The sequence below is a fragment of the Mastigoproctus giganteus genome, chromosome 5 (genome assembly GCF_048544385.1).
Source record: "Mastigoproctus giganteus isolate SK-2022 chromosome 5, ASM4854438v1, whole genome shotgun sequence".
NCBI classification, from domain to species: domain Eukaryota; kingdom Metazoa; phylum Arthropoda; class Arachnida; order Uropygi; family Thelyphonidae; genus Mastigoproctus; species Mastigoproctus giganteus.
The window spans coordinates 170,675,182-170,700,233 of NC_143579.1; the positions used below are offsets into that span (position 1 = coordinate 170,675,182).

The 25,052-nt window shown below is 38.2% G+C and overlaps 1 protein-coding gene across 1 annotated transcript in view; it reads right to left on the minus strand.

The window, feature by feature from the left end:
- LOC150085839 (DDB1- and CUL4-associated factor 5) overlaps nt 1–25,052 on the minus strand; it is a 227,776-nt gene that overhangs the window by 132,198 nt on the left and 70,526 nt on the right. Inside the window, exon 3 of the mRNA XM_090373516.1 lies at nt 9,439–9,475. Coding sequence (XP_090229642.1) covers nt 9,439–9,475 — 37 coding nt within the window. The remainder of the gene's footprint in view (nt 1–9,438; nt 9,476–25,052) is intronic.

The window sequence follows — 25,052 nt, forward strand, 5'->3', positions numbered from 1 at the left end:
AAAATGTTTTTTTATAATAATAATTACAAAGGAGAAAATATAAATCAGGAAAGTCGCTTCGTTGTGAAAACCTCTCTCAAGACTGAAGGGATGCCTGAGGCAGAGTGGTGCCATCTATGTCACTCCCAATAACTACCATCCACCACTGGATGCAAAAGCCAAAGCTAAACATGTCTACTTCCATTGCTGGATGAAGATTAGAAGTAGAAATATTTCAATATACTGCACTGACTGTGGCACAGGATGGAGTCACTCACATTCAGGCCTTAGGTAGAGGGGTTAGTTCGAAAAGTCTGAGACAGTCTCCCAAAGATGACAGTGCAGCAAGTGGCGCTGTACCCTATATGGCTACCACAACTAAAGGGCAAGACCACTCAGCCCAACCAACTGGAAGCGTTGGAACTGGAAAACTAATTATCTTATCAAAAAGATTTACAAATCTTGTTAGACAGTTTCCTTTAGAAAGCCATCCTGACTTCTGTATGTAAAAGAAGCCTCACATACTGTTCTTCATTATCAACACAACATTTTCTGAAAAGGCAATCATATTTGCTATGTTACTATTTTATTCATGGTTTTAATAACTATACTCAGAGACTGATAAAGAACTGGACTAATTTTTTGCAACCAGATGTCGGTGCGCAACGTGATGTATCGCAAGAACTTCGGAACATACTTCCTTTAGGTGGGCTATAAAATCTTTATGTCTTCCAACCATGGAGGTAGCACCATCAGTGGCACAGGATACCAAATTTTCCAATGGTACTTGTCCTTCACCAAACCACATTTTTACAGAAGCAAAAGTGGATGCTCCAGTACAATCAGTTTCTATAGATTTTATAAACATCTTTTCTTGCAATTTACAATCATCATCAAAGTAATGAATATATGCCATCAGTAACTGTGGATTCATCAATCTGAATAGAAAATTTTCTCGTTTTTAGTTTGTAATTGGCTGCTCTTCAATGTTAACTGACATTTCATCGTTTCGTTTTCGAATTGAATCATTGCTCAATGGCAATGCTTTTAAAACACTGGAAGGATTTTCATGCATCGCTGTTGAAATTACAGTCTCTAATGCGGGTCATATAACAGTCTCAGCAACCGTATGAGCACTACCAAGTTTTTTGCAATGATTTCTGCAATTTCATAAGGCGCAATCATTTCATTGTCATTGTGTGTTCTTCTTAAATAAGGAAGTAACAGTGTTACATTGCTCAAAATTCTGTTTTAAAATATTCGATATGTTTACCAACTTTATCAAGATGTTTCCATTTTAAGTGATCTAAAAATCGTGATGATTTCATAACCCCATTTGAAAAGGAACTATTACACATAAGATACATAGGCTATTTGAGTCAAATGGGCTTTCAATAACACCATAAGCTAGATATTCATCCAGATTGTGTCGACACTTTTTATATTCAGCACTTGACATGATTGTGATGGGTTGAATAACTACAAAGAATTAAAAAATAAAATATAAACTATTTTTATTTAACTCTCATAGTCCGTGTCACTCACAAAAGCACTGTGGATCAAAAATAAACAACTCCCACAAGAAAACAATAAATCAATACTAATTGTCGCTTAGAAAGTAGAAACAATAGACTGAAACATTTCCTCATCCCATCCAAGCCTCATATTCGCCCACCAATGAAACAAAAAAAAATAAATAAATAAACCTCACCCACCACGCCACCGCCAAAGTTGCACAAATGCTAAGGATTGCAAAGAATTACCTCTGAAAGCACTTAGGCATTTAATACCTATGAAAAGCAAAGGTTATTGAATTAAATCACGCCCTCTATCTTCCTTTTATCAAAATTTCTCTCTCACTCTTAATATAATATACCTACATGTTAAAAATCAGTTGTCTCAAGGGAAAAGAAAACCCAATAAGAGAAATTAAATATTAAGGAATAAGATATCATCGGGTAGGGTTGAACTTTGGAAGGCCGCAAACTGTTGTAATACCCATAATTTTTTTACCCCCCCAAAAACCAATTTTCACCACCTTGGGGATAATATTGCCCCCATTGAGAATCCTTGGTATATATATATATATATATATACAGGTAGTTCTCGACTTTACGAGTTAATTCGTTCCTAGTGCACACTCGTAAAGCGGGAATTTATTTGCTATAGACATAAGGTTAAAAATGGGGGTTACGTTCTCAACAATGAAATTAGTTAGCTAATTAGTTTATGTTTAAACAATGATTGATTTATCCAAATAAATGAAAACGTAGCCTGTAAAATAAGCAAATTATAATAATAGAGAGATTATTTATGATTTACAAATGTCAAAGAATGTTTATTCTTCATCATCATCGACTAAATGCACACTCGTTGACCACTCATTATTGGCTTGGCACTCGTTGGTTTGTTGCACGGGTCATCGCCTTCTTCAGAAATGCTTCAAGAGACGTTTGCTTTCAAGATAATCTTCTCTTTTAATTATAAATTGCAACTAACACGATTTGCATGGAGTAACAAGTTTACGAAGCTTAAAATAAAAGGAATGAAGAGAAGATTCTAAAAATTTATTTATGTTTTTTAAACAATTGAATATTTCAGTACAGGGGAAACACATTTCACCATAATAACGTAAAAAAATCACACAATTCCAGCTATCAGTATTTTCAAGTGCAAGAAGATCGAGTTCACTACCCATTTATAATTGCTTGCAGTAACAGAAAAGACCAATAAACCAGAAAGTGCAAATTGTTTTTATTGTTTTATGGTCGTGATCTCCAGAAATGTGCTTTAGAAAAATATCACAAAGGCATTTAAAATTGATTCTTATAATGGGAATATATGATAACGATGAAAGTGTAGTGCGTTTTAATGATTTGAATTGGTAACTAATTTACAAACCACGCTCACGACCTTTTATATGGCCTTAAGTCACGTTCATGACTTTAAAAATGACATTTTAGAGAGATAAATAGCTTAGTTATACAGCGAAAATTTCAACTTCCGAGATCTTGAAACAAATTACCAAAAAACAATGTGTTATTGGGTTCACATTACAATATTTTTACAATACGATGGTGTCTCTGGAACTGATTAATATCGTAAAGCGGAGTACACTGCATTGTATAGCTATGTACGTGGTTTGGAATGCGGTATTTATGAATGTTTAACATTCATTTTTTTTTTTTTTAATTAATGTTCATCTTTTCGATTTTGTTGATACCTGATACTTGGGGAAAAATGGCCTCCGTAGCCAAGTGGTCAGGAGCGAGAGTGCAGTGGCACACGCTCTTTGAGTAGACTGGGGTTCAAGCCCCTGACTGCTAAATACGATCGATCTGCCAACTCGCACTGGACCAGCGTGGCAGATTATGGTCCGTTTCCCTCAGCATGAATTGTTGAGGAGGCTTCCATCCTACAGTGGGTTGATAATGGCTGCAATTTACTTTTACTTTTTTACTTGGGGAAAAAAACTCGTAAACCAGGGAACTGCCTGTATATACATATATATATACAGTAAAACATCGATTTAATGGACCCCGATATAACGGATTTCACGGACAGGACAAATAATAATACAGTAATGTACATATTAATCTTGACCATATTATTTTTTTTTTATGTAATAACAAAACTTCAGCGTTATTATTAATTAAAAATTAATAATAATTACCTATTTCCATTATAATAATAATAACAAAATTCTTTATTCATAGAAGTGTAGGACACGATTCCCACTACAGGCAACCAGAGGAATCTCGCAATTAACTGGAAACATTACGTTCAGTATATACAAAACTACGTGGGTACACAGCAAATACATAGCAAGTGCTAATAGATTATACACAGCTTATATTGTATTATATATATTTTATAGTTATTATAATAGATTATACAGAGCTTATGTTGCATTATATAGATATTAACGAAGTTGAGAGCAGCGGAGCACAAATTAAGCGCCATTGTGAGCTTCCTCGCATATGCCAGGTGCTAGGCTAGAGTGTATCTCAGATTTATGCAGAACTGTGATTCTGATGTTGTATAGGGTAGGTGAGTCCAATTGTTGGCCCACTTTAGGACCCAGAATTCCAGACCCCAGAGCATCTTCAGACTGGACATAGGAGCAGCCGACCAAACTTCAATACCATAACCGATTATAGAACTAAAATAGTAGAGGAGAAATTTTCTGATTGTTTCCTTGTTGTGCACTCTAGAGAGATCAAGTTGCATACCCCAGAAAGCCCGTAATGCTCTTGAACGCAGTTGCTGGATTTGTTCCTTATATGTTAGGTTTTCGTCCATTACCACTCCTAGGAATTTTACGGAAAAAGGTTTACAAATCGTGTTAGACAGTTTCCTTTAGAAAGCCATCTTTGAGAGAACATATCCTGCAATGGAGGGCTGCAGAGAGGTTGCTGGATTGAGGTCTGCTTGTGCTCTAGGTGAGAAGATGATATATTTGGATTTTTCCGGGTTTATTTTAAGCTCAAAATAAGTAGCATATTTGCATAAAGAGGACAGATATTTGTTCAGGATGACAGATTTCGATAATTCCTCTTCCTGGGTCTGGTGAAGTGTTGTCGGGTTTGAGATGTAACATACAATATCGTTGGCGTAGGCCATAAACGCAGGTATCTCATTCATTAGCAGAATAAATATCACTGAAAAAAAGCAGTGCCGACAACGATCCACATAGGGGTATACCGACTTCCACCTGTTTTGTGATGCAGTTATTCCCTTGCTGGAAGGCAAGGCACCTCTTTGTTAGCAGATTCCTGAGGAGCTTTGAGACATTACCTGTGAAACCATAGTAGTTCTCCAGGAGGCACACATAAGTGGCTTAACTTGCACTTCAAAGGCCGCTTTCAGATCCAGAAAAACAGCATGAGCAACATAGCCTTGCTCATAGGCTTGAAGGATTTTCAAATTCAGAGCCTGTATGCATGTTATCGGTGATCTTTGTGAGAGTGCGTAATGTGTATGCTGAGGTCTCTGGAAAAGAATATGATTGGCAACCACTTTAAGCATGCACTTCTCCAGGCATTTGAGAAAAGGAGAGGAGATGGAAATAGGCCTATAGTCAGCAGTTGAGGTCAGATTCTGCACCTTTGGAACTGGAATGACTCTATAATTTAGCCAAGCATTTGGGACGACTCCCTGTTGTAAAATTCTGTTAAACAACTTCGTCAGCTCATCGCTGATGAAGTAGGAGGCAACTTTTAGGCAAAAGGTGGGAATAGAGTCACTTCCCATTGTTTTCTTATTGGACAGGGTATTGATCGCCTTGATTAGCTCCTCTTTGCCAGTCGTCACGTTAGTGAGATTAGTTGTCATAGTGGGCACTGTTACAGGGGAAATCCGCAGCTGCACTGTCTGTTTCGAAGAACCGGGTTACATGATTGCACCATTCGGCCAGGTCTAACACCGGATGTGATTGTCCAACCAGGATCACTGGCCACACGCTATCCTCTTCTCCATGAACAAGTCAATGGCCTGCTCCTTGGATTTCTGGAAACTGCATCTGGCTATTGAGTACGCTGAGTATGATCTTTCTGTGGGTGATCTCTTGAATTGGGCATGTAGTTGTTGTTTTTCTTTAAACTGGTGCATAAGGATGCTGGATCGCCACGGCTTCGAGTGTGGGCAGATGACGCATACTCTTGACATGGCCACTCTAGCAATGAAAGACAACCATTTCTGAAGCAAAAACACAGCTTCCTCTATATCGATTTCACTGAGAGTTTGCCAGGGGTAGAGCCTAAAAAGATCCATTGCTGTTTCAAGTTTTAGGTATTTTGGATCATATACAGCCTTCCTGATCTTTTCAATCGCGTTTGATTGGTTTGGTTTGTTATAGCATTCTTTCAACAGGATGAGAGAATGCTTCAATTGGCCTGTGGTCAGAGGGAAATGCCGAATTAGAACTGATTACCGCTTCAACACTCCCATGGCTGGAAAAGATTCTCTGTAACGTGCCTTCTCCACAAGAGGGAGCAGACACAGTTGCCATGGACGTTGAGACTAGACAGATCAGAAATTAACTGATCGAGGAGCTTCAATGCAGCTGGTAGGGGCAGGCTGAAGTCTCCGAGAACTATTACACCAGCATGGCCTACACTGTCTGAAATGAGAAATCTCATGGACATTGCCATCCACTACATAGGGACATCCTCTGACCCTGAAAGTGTCCCTTACTGTGAACATTTTCGGCAGTTCAGTGCGATCATTATTAAGAAACAACATCAGAGTGGCGAACAACTGAAGCTGGATGCTTTCTTTAAGCAAACTTCACCGACTCCCACCCCTATTTCACCTCCAACTGCTTGTACATCTCAACTGTCTACAAGCAAACAAATAACACCAGTGCCTCCATTTGTGAACATTTCAGAAGAATCTGAAGCTGAGGATTCCCCTTCACCCCTGCCTTCAGATACTGAATAATGACTACTGTACTACTACCACTATGGTCATGGCAAAATACTCAACTACACTGTCAAAAAGGTGAGTAAATATTACATATTCTTTATTATAATTTAATAATTTTATATTGTGCAGTACTGTATATTGTATTAAAGCTTTTTTTTTTTTACATTAAGAATAATAAAAAAAAAATGCCCCCCCCCCCAGGTTACATTCAATTTAACGGACTTTTGGCATTAAAGGACACCCCCTTCTCCCCTATTAGTCCGTTAAATTGAGGGTTTACTGTATATATATAAATAGATTTGAGTATGAGTGGAGAAAATTAAAAAGGTAGCTGTAAAATAAAATAATACAAACAGTACTTGATGCTATAGATCCTGTGACAAAGGAGGACAACCAACTGTGGTGCTAAGCAGGAGCTGGTGATATGGACTGAGGGGGAGTAGTATTGCCGGCTCCTGTTTGACACCACAGTAAGTTGTCCTTTGTTCTATTTCCTTTCATTTTATATTATTTTTGTTTAAATTTCCTCCTACATTGCATGCTATTAATTTAATCTTATTTGGTTTTATATTGTCTTTTACTTGTATTTTTATTTTAGATTTGATCTGATATTTTATTCCTTTCCATTTCAGTCTCTGTCTGGTTGGCTATGAAATATACATCAGCTCACTTTTTACCTCTTGCTACATATATTTCATATCAGAAACAGAGGACTTACTTCTTGCTGTATTTCCTTTGGTTTGGGCTGCTGACCCTTGATGAAGAAGTTAAAATCACAGTATCTATAGGATCAAGTACTATTTGTATTATTTTATTTCATTTTAACTTTATTTTATGGGTATCTTTTTAATTTTTTCCATTGCTGCTACATCTGACTTGGTCAGCATTTCTCCACACATACTCTAATCTACTTATCTACATTCCATTATGGTCGTTGGGTATTTCTGCTATTCTAGCAGTGCCCCTTGTCCATAATCCATCCCAATATTTTAATATATCATTCCTTTGTAAGCAGTAACTATTCACTACACCCTCTTATTATTAATACATTATATATATATATATATATATATATATATATATACCTTCTTCTTCTTCCAGTCACATAGCTCCCTGAGAAGCTGTTGTGGCTGGCCACCAACAAATTCCGCCAACTGCATCAATCATGTGCTCTACGAGCGGCATCGCAAAGTGTCATATCCAGAAGTTCACTGATCCCATCCTTCCACCTAGTTGTAGGTCTTCCTCCGCACTTCTTCCCCTCGATTTTTCCTTTCATTATATTCTTCAACAGAAAGTTTTCCCTTCTTACTATATGACCAAAAAACTTGAGTTTTCTTTTGTTGATGCTATGAAGAAGGATTTTAGGCCTGCCAATTTTATTCAATACCCACTCATTTGTTCTTCGATCCAAGTAAGAAATACGCAGTATTCTCCTGTAACACCACAATTTTCTTCCTGTCAACTCAACTCTTTTCAGATTCCATCCTTCACATCCATAAGCGGCAACTGGAAAAATTAATGAATCAATGATTCTCAGTTTCGTCTTTAGGAGGAGATCTTGACCATTCCTTAATTTTGGCATATCAGTTCTCAATGTTTTAACAATTGCCTGTCATCTCTTTACATCGTTTGAGCAGTCACTATTTTTATTTATTCTTGACCCTAAGTAATCAAATTCATCGACTTCTTCAATATCTTGCCCATTAACCTCCACTTTACCGGAACCCAGATTATCACCAATCACCATAATTTTAGTTTTACACACATTCAGAAACAATCCTTTTTTTTTTTTCTTACTTGCTTCACATACTCTCCTCAGAGTTTCTTTAAGATGATCTTTAGAATTTCAAATTACCAAAGTATCATCTGCATAACGAAGGTTGACATAGCCAAATGGTCAGGAGTGCAAGTGCAGTAGCACATGCTCTTTGAATGGATAGGGGTTCAAGCCCGTGACTGCTAAATACGATTAACATTTGTATGAATCGATTGATTTATTGTAAACTCCACTGACCTGGTGGTCGTGCCACAGTATAAACAAGAAATTTTTTTTTGTTGTTGTTATAACTTCAGTCCCCCAGTTTTGATACCAGTCTCTAAATCTTCCAAAGCTTCATGCATGATATCTTTGGCATAAAGATTAAAAAGGTGAGGTGACAAAATACAGCTCTGCCTTACACCATTACCTATTGTGAAAAAGGTCCGCATTTCTCATGTTGGTTCTCAAAGTTCCTTCCTGTTCCTGGTACAGTAGCTTAATCAGCTGAAGTATGTGGATTGGGAAACCCATATTACTCATCGTTTCCCATAGTTTCTCATGTTGAACCATTAAATGCTTTTGCATAATCTATAAAACACAAAACAACTGGAACATTGAATTCTTTGCATTTTTCAATAATCAGAAGTAGACTTAAGATCTGATCTCTGGTTCTTCTGCCCCCTTCTGAAACCTGCTTGCCCTTCTGGCATTTCTTCTTCAAATGATTCTGTTTAATACGATTTTAAGAAGAATCTTGCTAGTGTGAGAAATTAGGATAATAGTCCTGTAATTTGAGCAAATTTTCAGATCTCCTTTTGTTGGTAAGAGAATGAAAATTGATTTCTTCCAATCTGATGGCCACTTTCCCATTTCCCCAATTTTTACAATTATTTAATGAAAAAACTCAGAGCCTTCATACCTGTAGCTTTAATCAATTCCGCTGGGATTTCAACGATTCCAGGTGACTTACCATGCATCAGTAAATACATAATATACATATATATAAAATATATTAATAATATATAAGGGGCTTCAAATTTAAATATGGCAAGGGGGCCTATTTCATCCTTAATCCAACCCTGCGTATAAAGTAAAGGTAATAAATTGTGAGCACTGGATACTAACAATTTACTATCCTCGTAAATAAGACGAAGAAGAAGTTATAAAGTAAGAAAACATAACAAAAAATTCATTTTTGAATTTCAGATATGAAAAATCCCCCTTTTTTTTCTCCAAATATAAAATGTTAACAAAAATAAGAGTATACCTACGTTTCAACATCATGAAGAATGACCTGTTCATCATTTCCTAAAAGGGAAAGAACCAAATGATTATTGAATACATAAATTAAAGAACTTTTTTGATGTGAAAACATCTTCAGCAGCACCTACTAAATATTTTGGACTGAAGTAAAACCAATTGGTAATGAAAATGTGAGACAGAAGCGACGTCACTTCTTAAATGATGCTACCTTAGTCACTAATGTTGATTCAGTAGAGTACACTGAAAGGACAGAATTCATGGAATACCTGGGAAATGCAATGCTGTTACTCTCTTACTAGTGGATGACCCACTGCTTGGCAGGAATATAGGTATGCTGCATCACTGCATTCATGTAGATGGTAATTCAATGTCAGTATGAATAAACATTGTGAGTTAATCGAGTTTGAAATAGGGATGATAGTGGGTGCCTGATGCATGGGTCACCCTATCGTGGAGGTGTTACAAAAATTGCACTATCTTCGTCTGACAGTATCAAGAGTGTATCAGGAATACACTATTTCCAGAATGACAACTCATTGTGGACACAGCTGTGGGCAGAGAAAAGTAGTAGTAGTAGTAGTAGGTGACATGTGATGCAAGAAAGCAAGTGTATGAGCTTATGCAGCATCAGCCAAAAAAAAAAATCACACCATTTCCTACAAATGCCTGTCCAGTTCCTCCTTAAATTTATTTAACCTATCAACTTCCACAACAACAGATGGAAGTTTGTTCCAGCAATTAACCACCTGTTGGCTAAAGGCAAATTTCCGCACATCTATTCTACATCTGTCTTTTCTTAATTTGAATTTATGCCCCCTTAGGTCCATAATCTGAACAAGTGGAAGGATCCCATCAGAATTCAGTGTGCTCAACACCTTCAAGACCTTATACACCTCAATCAGATCACCATGCAGGTGTCTAGTCTCCAGCCACTGCAATTTGCAGAACTTAAGCCTCTCTTGGTAAGAGGTTCCCTTCATTCCCCTCACCAATCTTGTTGCCCTTCTCTGTACATGCTCAAGCAAATCTACATCCTTCCTAAAATGAGACCTCAAGACCTGTATGCAGTACTCAAGGCGTGGCCTGACTATTGCCTTATACAGAGGGACAATCACCTGCTTTTCCCTGCTAGCAAACTTCCTATATATCACTGACAAAACCCCATGACCTGCCCTGGCAGCCTGTTTGCATTGCTCAGAAAACTTCATATCTAACTGCACAATTACTCTTAGGTATTTTTCATTTTCTACTACCTTAAGTGTAGTACCACACAGTTGGTACGTTTCTCAAAGTACTGCATATAGGTTACTTCTACCTATATGCAGTACTTTGCATTTGTCAAGGTTAAACTTCAGTTGCCACTGCTTAGCCCACCTGCCCAAATTTTCTATATCCTGTTGAAGTAGCACACTGCCATTACTGTCATTAACAACCCTGCCAACCTTTGTATATCATCTGCAAACTACGACACTAATCTGATATACCTTCATCAATATCATTGATGAAGGTATATCAGAACAAAACAACAGTGGACCCAACACCGAACCCTGTGAGACTTCACTAATAACATTAGTCCACGAAGAGCAGCACCCACTGATTACCACCCTCTGTCTTTTCCCACTCAACCATCCTTTTATCCATTGTAGAACTTACCCTTAATACCATTCTGCTCCAATTTGTACAATAGTCTTCCATGCACAACAGTGTCAAAAGCTTTCCTGAAATCCAAATATATGATATCAAAATTATTTTTTGCATCCAGTTCCTTTGTAACCACATCATAATATTAAATCAAATTTATCAAACAAGACTTTCCCTTAACAAACCCATGCTGTGTCTGAATTATTGCTGCAGTCTTGTCTAGATGATCCTGCAATGCATCTTTAACCAGTAGCTCCATTATTTTACCCGGAACAGAAGCTAAACTAACTGGTCTGTAATTACTCGTGTCACTCTTCGATTCCCCTTTGTGAATTGGGGATGCATTTGCACATCTCCAGTCCGTGGGGACCTCCCCTGAGTCCAAGGATGCTCTCATAATTATGGCTAAGGGTTTGCTTACTTCCTTTGCTGGCTCCTTTAATATAACTGGATAGATCCCATCCGCCCCAGGTGCCTTTCTTATGTTTAACTTCAACAATTTCTCCTCCACTTTGCTCTTAGTTATTACAAAATCATTAAGCACCCTGCTACAATTTGATAACCTTCTGCCATTTTCACACTTAATAACTCCTCATGTGTAAATGTAGATGCAAAATACTCATTCAGTTTGTTTGCTATCTGAGCAGGATCATCAACAGTCAAACCATCGATATCAAGTGGACCAAGCATCGATATCAAGCGCCCTGCTACAATTTGATAACCTTCTGCCATTTCAAACCTTAATAACTCCTCATGTGTGAATGTAGAGGCAAAATACTCATTCAGTTTCTTTGCTATCTGAGCAGGATCATCAACAGTCGAACCATCGATATCAAGTGGACCAATCAGATTCATCTCCTTCCTTTTAGGGTTTATATAAGTAAAGAAATCCTTGCTGTTTTTCTTAGCATCCTTTGCCAAAGATTTCTCGTAATCTGCCTTCGCCTGCTTAACCTCCTTTGTGACCTGATTACAGACTAGCTTATATCTGCCATTGGCTTCTGAGTCGCTTGAAAATTTATATGCATCCCATGCATTTTTCTTCTCTGTCATGAGTCTCATTAGTTCATTTGATAACCATTTAGGCCTAAACCTAAAGGTGGTGGATGAACATGTCCGTTGACATTTGTCTCACATTGTTTCAGCTAATTGGAGAGCGATGGTGGCACAAATCACCATCGACTTCAACGAGGGAGGTGCTAGAAACATCTCCACCAAGACCATCAGGCGATAATTAGCGGCAATAGATTATGGGAGCCGCCGACCCAACAGAGTCCCATTGCTAACACCACAACACAGGACTCTACGCCTCAACTGGGCGAAAGAACATCGGCACTGGTCCTTGAATGATTGGAGTAGGTCCTATGAGTCCCATTTCCAGTTATTTTGAGTTGACGGGAGGGTGTGTATCTGGTAGAAACCGCATGAAGCTATGCATCAGTCATGTCAACAAGGAGCAGTTCAGGTACGTGGAACGTGGGTGATGGTCTGGGGCAGGTTCAACTGGCACAGGTTGGGACCTCTGATATGTCTAGATGCATCTTTGAATCGTCCGGGTTATGTGTCCATGCTTGTAGACCATCTGCATCCCTTCATGATCATCGTGCACCTACAGGGCAATGGACTCTTCTAGAAAGACAATGCACCTCTCCACAGAGCTGTGGTGACTAAAACATGGTTTGAAGAGCATTCTGCAGGTTTTACCACAATGGGATAGCCTTCTCATTCACCGGACTTGAACCCTGTGGAGCATCTTTGGGATGCAATGGAAAGGTCTATTCGAGCTTTGGATCCTCCACCCAGGAATGCAACAGAATTATAAACAGCAGTGCAGCAAGCAAGGATGGAAATACCTGTGGAACGCTTTCATGAACTAGTGGACTCAATGCCTCACTGTGTGTTGCCCTTATCCGGGCAAAAGGTGGACCTACCCGTTACTAGGTAGGTATCCCATGATTTCTGTCCACTCAGTGTAAGTAGCAGGTGTGAGCATAAGACATTACATTGTTCATAACTTCGGTTCTAGCTGTTCTATTTTAAAAATTTTAAAGGTTTTGATTTTCGTCAAAGATGTTTTCACATAAAATAAAACATCATTCGTGCATATAGGGTACACACATAGTTTCCTTTAATCTTTATACATTTTTAATACTATGAAAAACTGTAGCTGTTAATTTAATTACTTCATAAAACTGAAAGCTACTATTTCTTTCTTAAATTTCTACTTCACCATTAATTTATTCATTCACTATTTTATTCCAAAAGTATCTCACTGCAAAGTGAGACACTGAAATAAAATAAAGCACAAATACTTAATATAAATCCTAATTTGAAAAGCAGGATGTAACAAATGATTAACAAAGATAAAATGCATTACACTGATTAAGATGTACAAGTGTTATTCAAAATAAACACAAATATTACAATGAACAGTTCAGATATGAACCTGGTTAAAAGTAAAAAGACATGGCACTGAGATAATGGTCTCATTGTGTCCAAACAAAACATATCATAAAGTGACGAATTCTACTTACTGCTGATGAAACTAATGTGTGATAGTCTTCTTCACTTCACTCAAGGATTTTCACAGCGAAAGTGAAAATCCTTGAGTGCTTTCTTTGGGGGAGGATAAAAATGTAGTAGCCACAGGGCAAAAGGTATAAGAGTGCTGTCACTCTTCATCTCCTCCAATAGTTGTGGAGTCCTGTTAACACTCCAGAATTCATAAATCGGAGCGTTTTGGGGATAGTATGTCGCTATAGACAAAAGAACAATCAAAACAGTGGAAGATTCCATCTTCTCCCTCTCCTAAAAAGTTTTGAGCACAGAAGTCAGCTAGGAAGCAGAAGGGATAATCATGGTACATTTATTGGAATGAGGTGCCACTATCAATACTGAGTATTATTCTAGCCTACTGAGGATTAGCAAGGAACTGAAGTTCAAGAAGTGCAGGAAATTGGCCAAAGAAGTCATTTTGCATCAAGACAATGCACTGGCACACACAATGTATGTGACAGGCAACACTGCATTGACTGTGGGTTCAGACTATTACAGCATCCATCCTACTCACAGGATTTCGCTCCGTTAGACTATTTTCTATCTCCAAATCTCAAAAAGTACTTGAAAGAACAGAAATTCAAACAGTGACAATGCTGTGATGGATGCAATGAACAGCTTGTTCAAGTCAAAGTCTTCTGAATGTTATTTGAGTGGGCTACAAAAGCTAGTGTTTCATCTCAGAAAGCATGTTTATTTAAGAAGAGATAAAAATAAATGGGTTTTCACAACTTTCAGGCATTTCTTCTATGAGAGGCTAGAAACTTTTCAACCTCCCTCACATGTTGGGTTTAGGGCAGAGTGACAGACACTAAGTGATTAATGTGCCATAAACCCTAATAATTTTTTTAATAAAATTGTTACGTATTAGGAGAAGCACAGCATATAGCAAATCAGTTAATGGACTTAGAATTTTTAATAGTTACTGTATAGTACATTTTATTTTAATTAAATATTCATAAAAGTTAGATGATGTAAAATCTGACAGTCTCTTCTTCTTAAGATCAGCTTAGAATATTTGTCTTAATGCAGAAATAGTGGGTTTGAAGCTTCTGTTACTACTGCAAAAGAGATATTGACTTCCTTTAATTAAGAAACCTGCATAAACATGTCTGACACAAAACATGTCTGATGAGGAACTAGATGAATCAGTAAGACAAAACAAGAGAAAATATTCAAACATTATGTTTTGCTGAAAGAGCTTTGAACAGATTGAAAAATCATAAACTATGGGGATTTTTATATAAACATAGAAAACTACCAGAAGACTTTAGGAGGTCATATGAATTTACAAGTCTGCTCCATTTATATCACAATGATTTCCATCTTCACAGATAGTGATCTTTCTGATATAAATGTACTGGACCTCTGTGCTGAGCTGAAAAATATCTTTGTTTTCATTCTATCTACTGAGAAAGTAGATAGAATCTACTGAGAAAGATTTACTATAAGAAGCCCTTCAATTCATCCACGAATTGAAGAGCTTCTTATAGTAAAGCAATATTAGCAATACTGCTTTACTATAAGCAATACCTTGCCAATTATGTGTGGTACTATGTATTTTACTGATCATACCAGTAACAGTTGACCATGCTGAAAGAAGGTTTTCAAGATAACTAAAACCTACCTTTGGTCCACAATGAGAGGAGAGGTGAGGCTCTCATCATTGGAGGGCTAGTGAGATTGCTAATAAGCTTGACAAGACGTCAACTGTAATGCATTTTGATGGACCAAAGGCTCAAAAAAATAAATTTTATTTAGTTCTTAAAATGTATGTATTGTTTTATTTCTTGTGAATTTTGGAGCTAAATATAGTTATTTAATAAAAGTGTTTTTTTTTTGTAAAATTAATCTTTATTTCCCTGAAGTAGCTATTTTCATTTAAAATAAGTAATCTAAATATTTCTTTTCTATATATTATACAAAAAATATTTTTTATAAAGTGAAATAGCAGCACAATAGAATCACTTGTACTAGGCAATGTTTGAAGTAGAGAGAGAGAGAGAGAGAGAGAGAGAGAGAGAGAGAGAGAGAGAGAGAGAGAGGAGAGAGAGAGAGAGAGAGAGAGAGAGAGAGAGAGTGTGTGTGTGTGTGTGTGTGTGTGTGTGTGTGTGTGTGTGTGTGTGTGTGTGAGGGAGGGAGGGGAGGGAGGGAGGGAGGGAGGGAGGGAGTGAGTGAGTGAGTGAGTGAGTGTATATGCTGTAGAGAGCTTATATATGAAAATCATATACAGTGAACCCTCAGTTTTATGGACTTCAATTTAAGACTTTCGATTTAATGGATGAAAAAAATTTTGATACCAGCATCAGAGTGTTATTGTTAGCTTGTTATTTGGTTTTTAGGAGCATTAGCAACTAAGGCCATATTGCTCCATAAGAGTGTTATTCTGAGTGTGCCCATGACATAAGGAAAATTAGAAACTAGTGAGACATGTGCAGATGCCAGCAAGCAATCCCATTGAGTTTATGGTTTTGCTCACTATCATATCAAATGCTCATCTATACCGTTTCTTATAACCTCACAGTATATAGTAGTAGTAATCGTGGCATGTAATGCAAGAAAGCAAGCATATGAGCTTATGTAGCATCAGCCAAAAAAAAAAAATAAAAATTCACACAACCATTCCCTCTAAATCTTTGTCCAGTTCCTCCTTAAATTTATTTATCCTATCAACTTCCACAATAACAGATGGAAGTTTGTTCCAGCAATTAACCACCCATTGGCTAAAGGGAAATTTCCACACATCTATTCTACAGCTGTCTTTCCTCAATTTGAATTTATACCCCTTTAGATTTGTAATTTGAAAAAGTGGAAGAATCCCATCAGAATTCAGCATGCTCAACACATTCAAAGCCTTGTACACCTCAATCAGATCACCTCACAGGTGCCTAGTCTCCAGCCACTTCAATTTGCAGAACTTAAGCCTCTCTTGGTAAGAGGATCCCTTCATCCCCCTCACCAATCTTGTTTCCCTTCTCTGTACACACTCAAGCAAATCTACATCCTTCCTAAAATGAGGTCTCCAGACCTGCACGCAGTACTCAAGACGTGGCCTGACCACTGCCTTATACAGAGGAACAATCACCTCCTTTTCCCTGCTAGCAAAATTCCTATATATCATTGACAAAACCCGATGAGCTGCTCTTGCAGCCTGTCTGCATTGTTCAGAAAACTTCATATCTGACTGCACAATTACTCCCAGGTCTTTTTCATTTTCTACCACCCTAAGTGTAGTTACCACACAGTTGGTACATTCCTCTGAGGTTACTTCTACCCATATGCAGTACTTTGCATGTGTTATTGGGTAACCGAAAGAAACAGAACATGAAGAAACAGAACAGTGACAAAACAGGACTATGACAAAACAGAACAGGGGGAAAATAAAACATTTATTTTTGTCGTATCTCGATATGTCATATCTATTTATTTATGAAATATCTATATAAAACAAAATATACAGATATTTCATAAATAAATAGATCCACAACACTGCCATGATTCTAATCCTCAAAAAGCATAGGCAAACATTTTAAAGGCTAGGATGAAGCAAGACATGAAGGCAGTTGGTGCAACTCCGAGGAATGTTATGGGAAATATTTTATCAGAAGTGAATAGGGATGTTTTGGAACACTTACCAAAGCAATCCTCACTCACGCGGTCTTTTTAAACATACAGAAACTACTTATATTCCCAATCCAGCTACAACTGATTTTACTATCCCAGAGAAGTATGCTAGCCTCATTTTGTATGATACGGGAGCTGATGACCCAGAAAGAATATTGGCAATTGGGAATGATGATCTGCTCTCAGAATTAAACAAGGATGTCATTTATGGAGACGGAATATTTGAAAAAGCACCTAGCATGTTTTATCAGCTGTATACATAGCATGCTAAAATTGGCAATTCAATCCTCCATGTATTTATTTTCTTTTGCAAAAAAAGAATATGGACACACACAACAGAATGTTTACCATATTGCAACAATTGGTGCCCAATATATCACACCCCAAAAGATTCTGCTGGACTTTGAAAAAGCATGTATGCCTGCTGCTCAAGTTGCCTTTCCACAAGCAGAAGTAAAAGGGTGCTACTTTCACCTTTGCCAGAGTGTTATTAGGAAGATCAACAGTGTTGGCTTAAAGGAAGTGTACGAGTCTGATATTGACATGAAGTTGAAACTGAAGTCCCTACCTGCTCTTTCCTTTGTGGCAATACCAGGTGTAAGAACTGTCTTTGACCAACTAGCTGCCACATTTCCAGATGAGGATAACTACAATGAAGGAGTTGCAGGAAGGTCACCCCTCTTTCCAATTAGAATATGGAATCATTTTGAGGCTGCTGCTGAGAGATGTCCTAAGAATATAAATTGTTGTGAAGGTTTTCACAACGCCTTAAACTCATTGTTTCATTGTAGTCACCCAGGCATTTGTAACCTATTAGATGGATTAAGAAGAGATATATGCCGACCGGGCTAGCCGAGTGGGTAAAGTACCTGCCCGGCAACCCAAAGGTCGCGGGTTCGATTCCCGCCTCGGGCTTGGATCAAAGTACTGCAAAAACCTTGGGAGGTGCAATATGGCCACAGAAGCTGATGCGCCAACAACTACCAAATCAAAAAAAAAAAAAAAAAAGAGATATATTATTATTATTAGCCAATGCCCATACAGGTCACCCAGAAGTCAGAAAAAAGAGGGATGAGACCCTTAGTAATCAAGTGGCAATAGTTGTGCAGAAATATCAAAATCAAGAAGATAAATTGAGGTTTTTATGCCGCATGGCGAACCTGCAGTGATTAAATTTTTTTTTATATATATATTTCTTTTATATAGATATTTCATAAATAAATAGATACGACAAAAATAAATATTTTATTTTTCCCCTGTTCTGTTTTGTCATAGTTTTGTTTCTTCACCGTTCTGTTTTTTCATGATCTGTTTTTGTCATATTCCGTTTTTTCACGTTCTGTTATATCATGCTTCGTTGTTTCATGGAACCGTGTCAGTGTTAAACCTCAGTTGCCACTTTTCAGCCTATCTTCCCAAATTTTCTAGATCCTGTTGCAGTAGCACAGTGCCATTACTGTCATTAACAACACTGCCAACCTTTGTATCATCTGCAAACTTCGACACTAAGCCTGATATGCCTTCATCAATATCATCGATAAATATACAAAACAACAGTGGACCTAACACCGAACGCTGTGGGACTCCACTAATAATATTAGTCCACGAAAAGCAGCGCCCACTGATTACCACCCTTTGTCTTCTCCCTCTCAACCTTCCTTTTGTCCATTGTAGCAACTTACCCTTAATACCATTCTGCTCCAATTTGTACAGTAGTCTTCTACGTGCAACAGTGTCAAAAGCTTTCCTGAAATCCAAGTATATGATATCAAAATTATTTTTTGTATCAAGTTCCTTTGTAACCACATCATAATCCAATCAAATTTGTCAGACAAGACTTTCCCTTAACAAACCCATGCTGTCTGAATTATTGCTGCAGTCTTGTCTAGATGATCCTGCAATGCATCTTTAACCAGTGATTCCATTATTTTACCCGGAACAGAAGCTAAACTAACTGGTCTGTAATTACTCGTGTCACCCTTCGATCCCCCCTTTGTGAATTGGGAATACAATTTGCACATCTCCAGTTCGTGGGGACCTTCCCTTAGTCCAAGGATTCTCTCATAATTATTGCTAATGGTTTGCTTAGTTCCTTTGCCACCTCCTTTAATATAACGGGATAGATCCATCCATCCCAGGTGCCTTTCTTATGTTTAACTGCAATAATTTCTCCTCCACTTTGCTCTCAGTTATTACAAAATCATTAAGCACTCTGCTACAATTTGATAACCTTCTGGCATCCTAACTCCTCATGTGTAAATGTAGATGCAAAATATTCATTTAGTTTGTTTGCTATATGAGCAAGATCAACAGTAAAACCATCGATATCAAGTGGACCAATCAGATTCATCCCCTTCCTTTTAGAGTTTATATAAGTAAAGAAATCCTTGCTGTTTTTCTTAGCATCCTTTTTCAAACATTTCTTGTAATCTGCCTTCGCCTGCCTAATCTCCTTGTGACTTGATTACAGACTAGCTTATATCTGCTATAGGCTTCTGTGTCACCTGATAATTTATATGCATCCTATGCATTTTTTTCCTTCTCTGCCACGAGTCTCATTAGTTCATTTGACAACCATTTAGGCCTAAACCTTGAACAATATTTCTTAATAGGTATGAAACGTTTAGCAGCTTACACGATTAATTCCTTGAATGCTTCCCACTTAGAATTTGCTGTTGGTAACATCATCAGTTGGTGAAACTGTACAGAATTTAAATCATAAATATCATAACAGCTCCCTAAGAAAACTAGTGAAAATAGAAAGTATGCATCTGAGTGTGGCACAGAAATTAACACTGTCAGAAAAGGGTGAACTGTGTCAGACAATGTAAAAAGCAAGGCTAAAAGTAATTATTTTTAAATCCAAGTGTCCTTGAAGTTGTCACAGACATTCTCTCAGATATGCCAGACAAGCTGTACTTGCTACCTGGGAGTCTAAAACGCTGATGGAACTGATATTCGGGTGACACTCAAGTAAGTGGACATAATTTCGGCGAAGTCCGGACGGTCTGCTTGCACCTTCACGATGGTGGGACTGTTAGTAATCCTGGGTATAACCTCCATGCGCAAGTACATGGTGGGTGACCACCCAGTGTGAACCAACGTAAGCAGGGGTTGAGGTGTGGCGCCCACACCACATGGAGGAACACCACCCCTCTATGTTACCAGGCAGTACTAGGTGGTAGATGACTCTCATCAACTGGTGAAATACCACCACTTTGCTTACTGGAGGCTTGAAGTGGTGGAACCCATGTTTAGTCTCTAGAGCTAAGTTCCGGTCAACCCTTTCCTATCTCTTCCATCATGCAGTATGATTGATGACATTTGAGGTTATGATGAACGTCGTGGAGAGATCCAATATTCCTTACATTTCGAGGGTACGGCTCTAAAACGGTGTTCGCAGGCCGGCCACTAGTTAGTACACCAGACCGAACCTATTGGTAACTCTCTAGGAGGCTTCCGGATCAGCTAGTGTATAATCCTGCTACCTCTACTCTGCCAGATGGTGACTGGAGGGAGTCCGAGTAGTGTGTATGCGGGGAGCATTGTCGAGGTCACGTTATGTCAAGGATCTGGGTATATTCTTACCACATGTACGCCATATCCAAAAATTTCATTACTTCATACAGCATGTCCCACCCACTTTTTCTTACTATTGAATACACCATGAATTGTCAAACTAATAGAGTAAGCTTATCTGTGAAAAGATCTAAACCTCCCAAGGACTTCCTAATTCATTTCACAAATATATGTGGTCTCAATTCTAATCTCAACGATGTCCATTTCCACTTGCAGTCTGCCAAACCCCATGTACTTTTTCTGACAGAATCTCAGTTATCGGTTGATTCAACTACTGCTCATCTCAGATGCCCAAATTATTCGCTGTATGATTCCTTTTTCCTCAAAGGTGGTACTTGTGCATATGTCCCTTCTGGTATTCCCTGTCAGAGACTTGGCAATTTGGAATCTCCTCTCTTTGATCTTCTCTGGCTTAAAATCTCTCTACCTCATTGTGTTAAATTCATCTGTTGTCTCTACCGTTCTCCCAACTCCACTAATCATTTGGAGCTCTTTGACTTCCTCTCTTTGCAACTTGACTTTCACCAGTCCAACTTTCCTAACAGTGAGGTAATTTTCCTTGGTGATTTTAATATTCAGAACTCCAGCTGGCTTCCGTTTTCTAGTCACACCGACCCAGCAGGTCGAGATGCTGAGGCTTTTACAATTACTAATGACCGAGCACAGGTTGTTCATTTACCTACAAGAATACCGGACAACCCTAATCATACAGCCAATACGCTTGATCTTTTTCTCACAAACAACCTTTCTAAGTACACGGTCGAAGTGAGAGGTCCTTTAAGCACTTCAGATCACAACTTGTGATTGTCTCTTCTCCAATGGAACCTTTATCTCATGGCTATTCCGAACCTTGTATTGTTTGGCATTACTAGAATGCAAAATGGGATGACCTGCGAGACTTCTTTTCATCTTTTCCTAGGTCGGATTACTGTTTCAAAACTTCTGATATCAACGTTTGCTCAGATCGTGTCAGTGAAATTATTCTTGCAGGAATGGAATCCTTTATCCCACACTCCACTTTAAAATCTCGTCCTTTATCTAAACCTTGGTTTTCCAATAAATGTGCTAAGGCTGTCCAAGAGAAGAATGTTGCATATCGTAATTGGCTTGTTTCTAATTCTTCAGTTTAATTTTCTGCCTACACCAAAGCTCGCAACAATTGTAAAGCAGTTATTAATCAGTCCAAACTAGAGTTTGAACAGGCTAAGAGTAGAAAACTTGCTTCTTGCCCTAATGGTAGCCGAGCATTCTGGTCTGTTGCCAAAGCTATTGGCCGCAACTTTTGCCCATCTCTGCTCCAACCTCTGTCCAAACCAGATGGTTCTGTTGTCACTTCAGCCAAGGATAAAGCTGACCTGATAGCAACCCATTTTTCTTCCAGCTCATGTATTAATGATCTTGGCAAAACACCTCCCACCATTCCCAACACGCTCCATTCAATGCCTCCTGTGGTCTTCCGTCAAAAGGATATCAGAAGGATTTTAATGAATCTTGATGCTAAGAAAGCTCCAGGTCCTGATGGTATTTCTCCACTTGTTCTCAAAACCTGTGCTCCTGAACTTACTCCTATTCTTTGCCGCCTTTTCTCACTTTCTTATTCCAAAGGTGTTTTCCCTTCTGCTTGGAAATTTGCTCATATCCAGCCAGTTCCTAAAAAGGGTAACAAATCCCTTCCATCCAATTATCGTCCCATTGCAATTACTTCTACTCTTTCTAAAGTAATGGAGAAATCAATTAACCGCCAACTCTTAAACTACCTATAAACCTTCCGTCTGATCAACGATCGCCAGTATGGATTCCGTCAGTGTCGATCCACTGGTGATATTCTGGCTTATGTTACCCATTTATGGACTAATTCAATGGAAAGGTTCGGTGAAACACAAATAGTTGCTCTTCACATCTCAAAGGCTTTTGATCGTGTTTGGTATAAAGGTCTTCTAAACAAGCTTCCATCTTATGGTTTGCCAACTGTTTTTAGTAATTGGTTATCCAGTTTTCTCTCTGATCGCTCACTGAGGGTGATGGTAAATGGCTCTCTGTCTTCTAACTACTCCACTAATGCCGGTGTCCCCCAAGGTTCAGTTCTTTCCCCCACTCTTTTCCTCTTGTATATCAATGACCTTCTTTCATTGACTGGAAATCCTATCCATAGTTTTGCCGATGATAGCACATTGCATTCAACTTTCCATTTTGGGAAACCTTGTCCTGCTCAATCAGCTTCAACTTCTCGAAAATCTGCTACCAATTCCTTAAATGCCGATCTTCAGGTAATTCTCCAGTGGGGCAAAGACAACTTAGTTGATTTCAACCCTTCTAAAACTCAGTCTTGTCTTATATCTCGCAAAAAGGATTCTTCTGCTCCTATGCTTATCTTTAGTGACACTCTGATTTCTAGGCAAAATGATATATCTCTTTTGGGGATTGCCCTTACTTCTAATCTCTCTTGGCACAAGCACATTACAAATATTGCTTCCTCTGCATCTAAAAAAACTTGGTTTTCTCTTTCACTCTCGGCGTTACTTTTCTTCCAAACAGCTGCTCACTCTGTATAAATCGCAAATCCGCCCTGCCATGGAATATTGTTCCCACATCTGGGGTGGTGCCCCCAAAACATCTCTCAGGCTTCTTGATTCCATTCAGAAGAGGGCAGTTAGGTTAATTAATGATTCCTCTCTAACAGAGTCTCTCCACTCGCTTTCTCATAGATGCACTGTTTCTGCTGCATGCCTCTTCTACAGATACTTCCATGGGCACTGTTCTTCTGAATTGGCTTCTATAATTCTCGATCTCTCTTTCAAAACAATCCGAACACGTGCCGCCACCAGCCAACATCCATTTACTGTCCAACTTCAAACCCACAGAACCAACTTTTCATCTTCCTCATTTATTCATTCAACTGCCGTATTCTGGAACAACCTTCCTTCATATGTATTTCCTGAAAATTACAATCTACAGAAGTTCAAGTCCAATGTCAACAAATATCTTCTTTCGTCTTCTCAACCTCCAACCTAAGCATGGTACTAAGTACTATAGGTTCTAATACCTCTCGTGTTTGGGGTTCACATAAAAAAAAAAAAAAAAAGTGTGAATAAGTTCTTCCAGGCACTCCTATATAGTCACAGTAAGTTATCTTTTATTAACTATATGCTTTTTATCAACCAATAAAAGTCAAGGTAAAAAAAACAGTTTTTTATATAGTTTAACTTTATTTCAGTGTTTCTAATACTAACTTTATTTCAGTGTTTCAATTTAGTGGATTTTGACAATAATGGACACTTAAAGTTCAACACCAATTGTATCAAATTTTAAATAAATAAATAAAAGTCTACCCATATACAGAGTAAGTAAAAGAAGAGTAAACAAACTCCAAACTGCTTGTGCGATGATAGGTCTCCTTTCGGGCAAAAGTTATTACAAGTAAAATAAACAAAATGAAAGAAATGTCATAAGTGATTTTCATAAGTGAAAGAAATTTCATAAGTGAAAAACTCCATTATGCTGGCAAGAGAATATGAGGGGCATTCGATAAATTATCTACCTAAGGTACTTTTCATAGTTATATTTCAATGATTCATGATTTTTCATGTTCTCAACTTGAATCATACTAATTTTGATCCCACTAAATGTTTAGGTTGTGCCGCTGTAACAGAAAGAAGGAAGACATCAGTATCAAATTATGGATTTGCTGAAATTGGAGTATTGTTCAGTCATCCAGTTTCTCACCAAAGAAGGAAATGAATGGGTCAAAGGCCATTCATGAAAGGATGGTGGCTGTGTATGGCAACAGTGCACCTTCACAGTACCAAGTGCAATTGTGGTCAAAACAATTCAAGTGAGGTAGAGAGTCCATCGAAGATGATCCACATCCAAGATGGCCTGTAACAGCGACCACTCCGAAAATGTGACAAGCTATCAAAACCACTGTGCTGAATGCAGATGTTTAAATATGTCCTAAATCTCTAATGTGACATATCTGAGGAAACAGTTATAACCGTCCTCCATGAACATTTGGGGATGAGTAAGGTCAGTGCCTCAGTAGCCAAGTGGTCAGGAGCGGGAGTGCAATAGCACATGCTCTTTGAGTAGACCAGGGTTCAAGCTTCTGACTGTTAAATACGGTCGATCTGCGAACTCACACTGAACCAGCGTGGTAGATTATGGTCCATTTCACTTAGCATGAATTGTTGAGGAGGCTTCCATTCTACAGTGGGTTGATAATGGC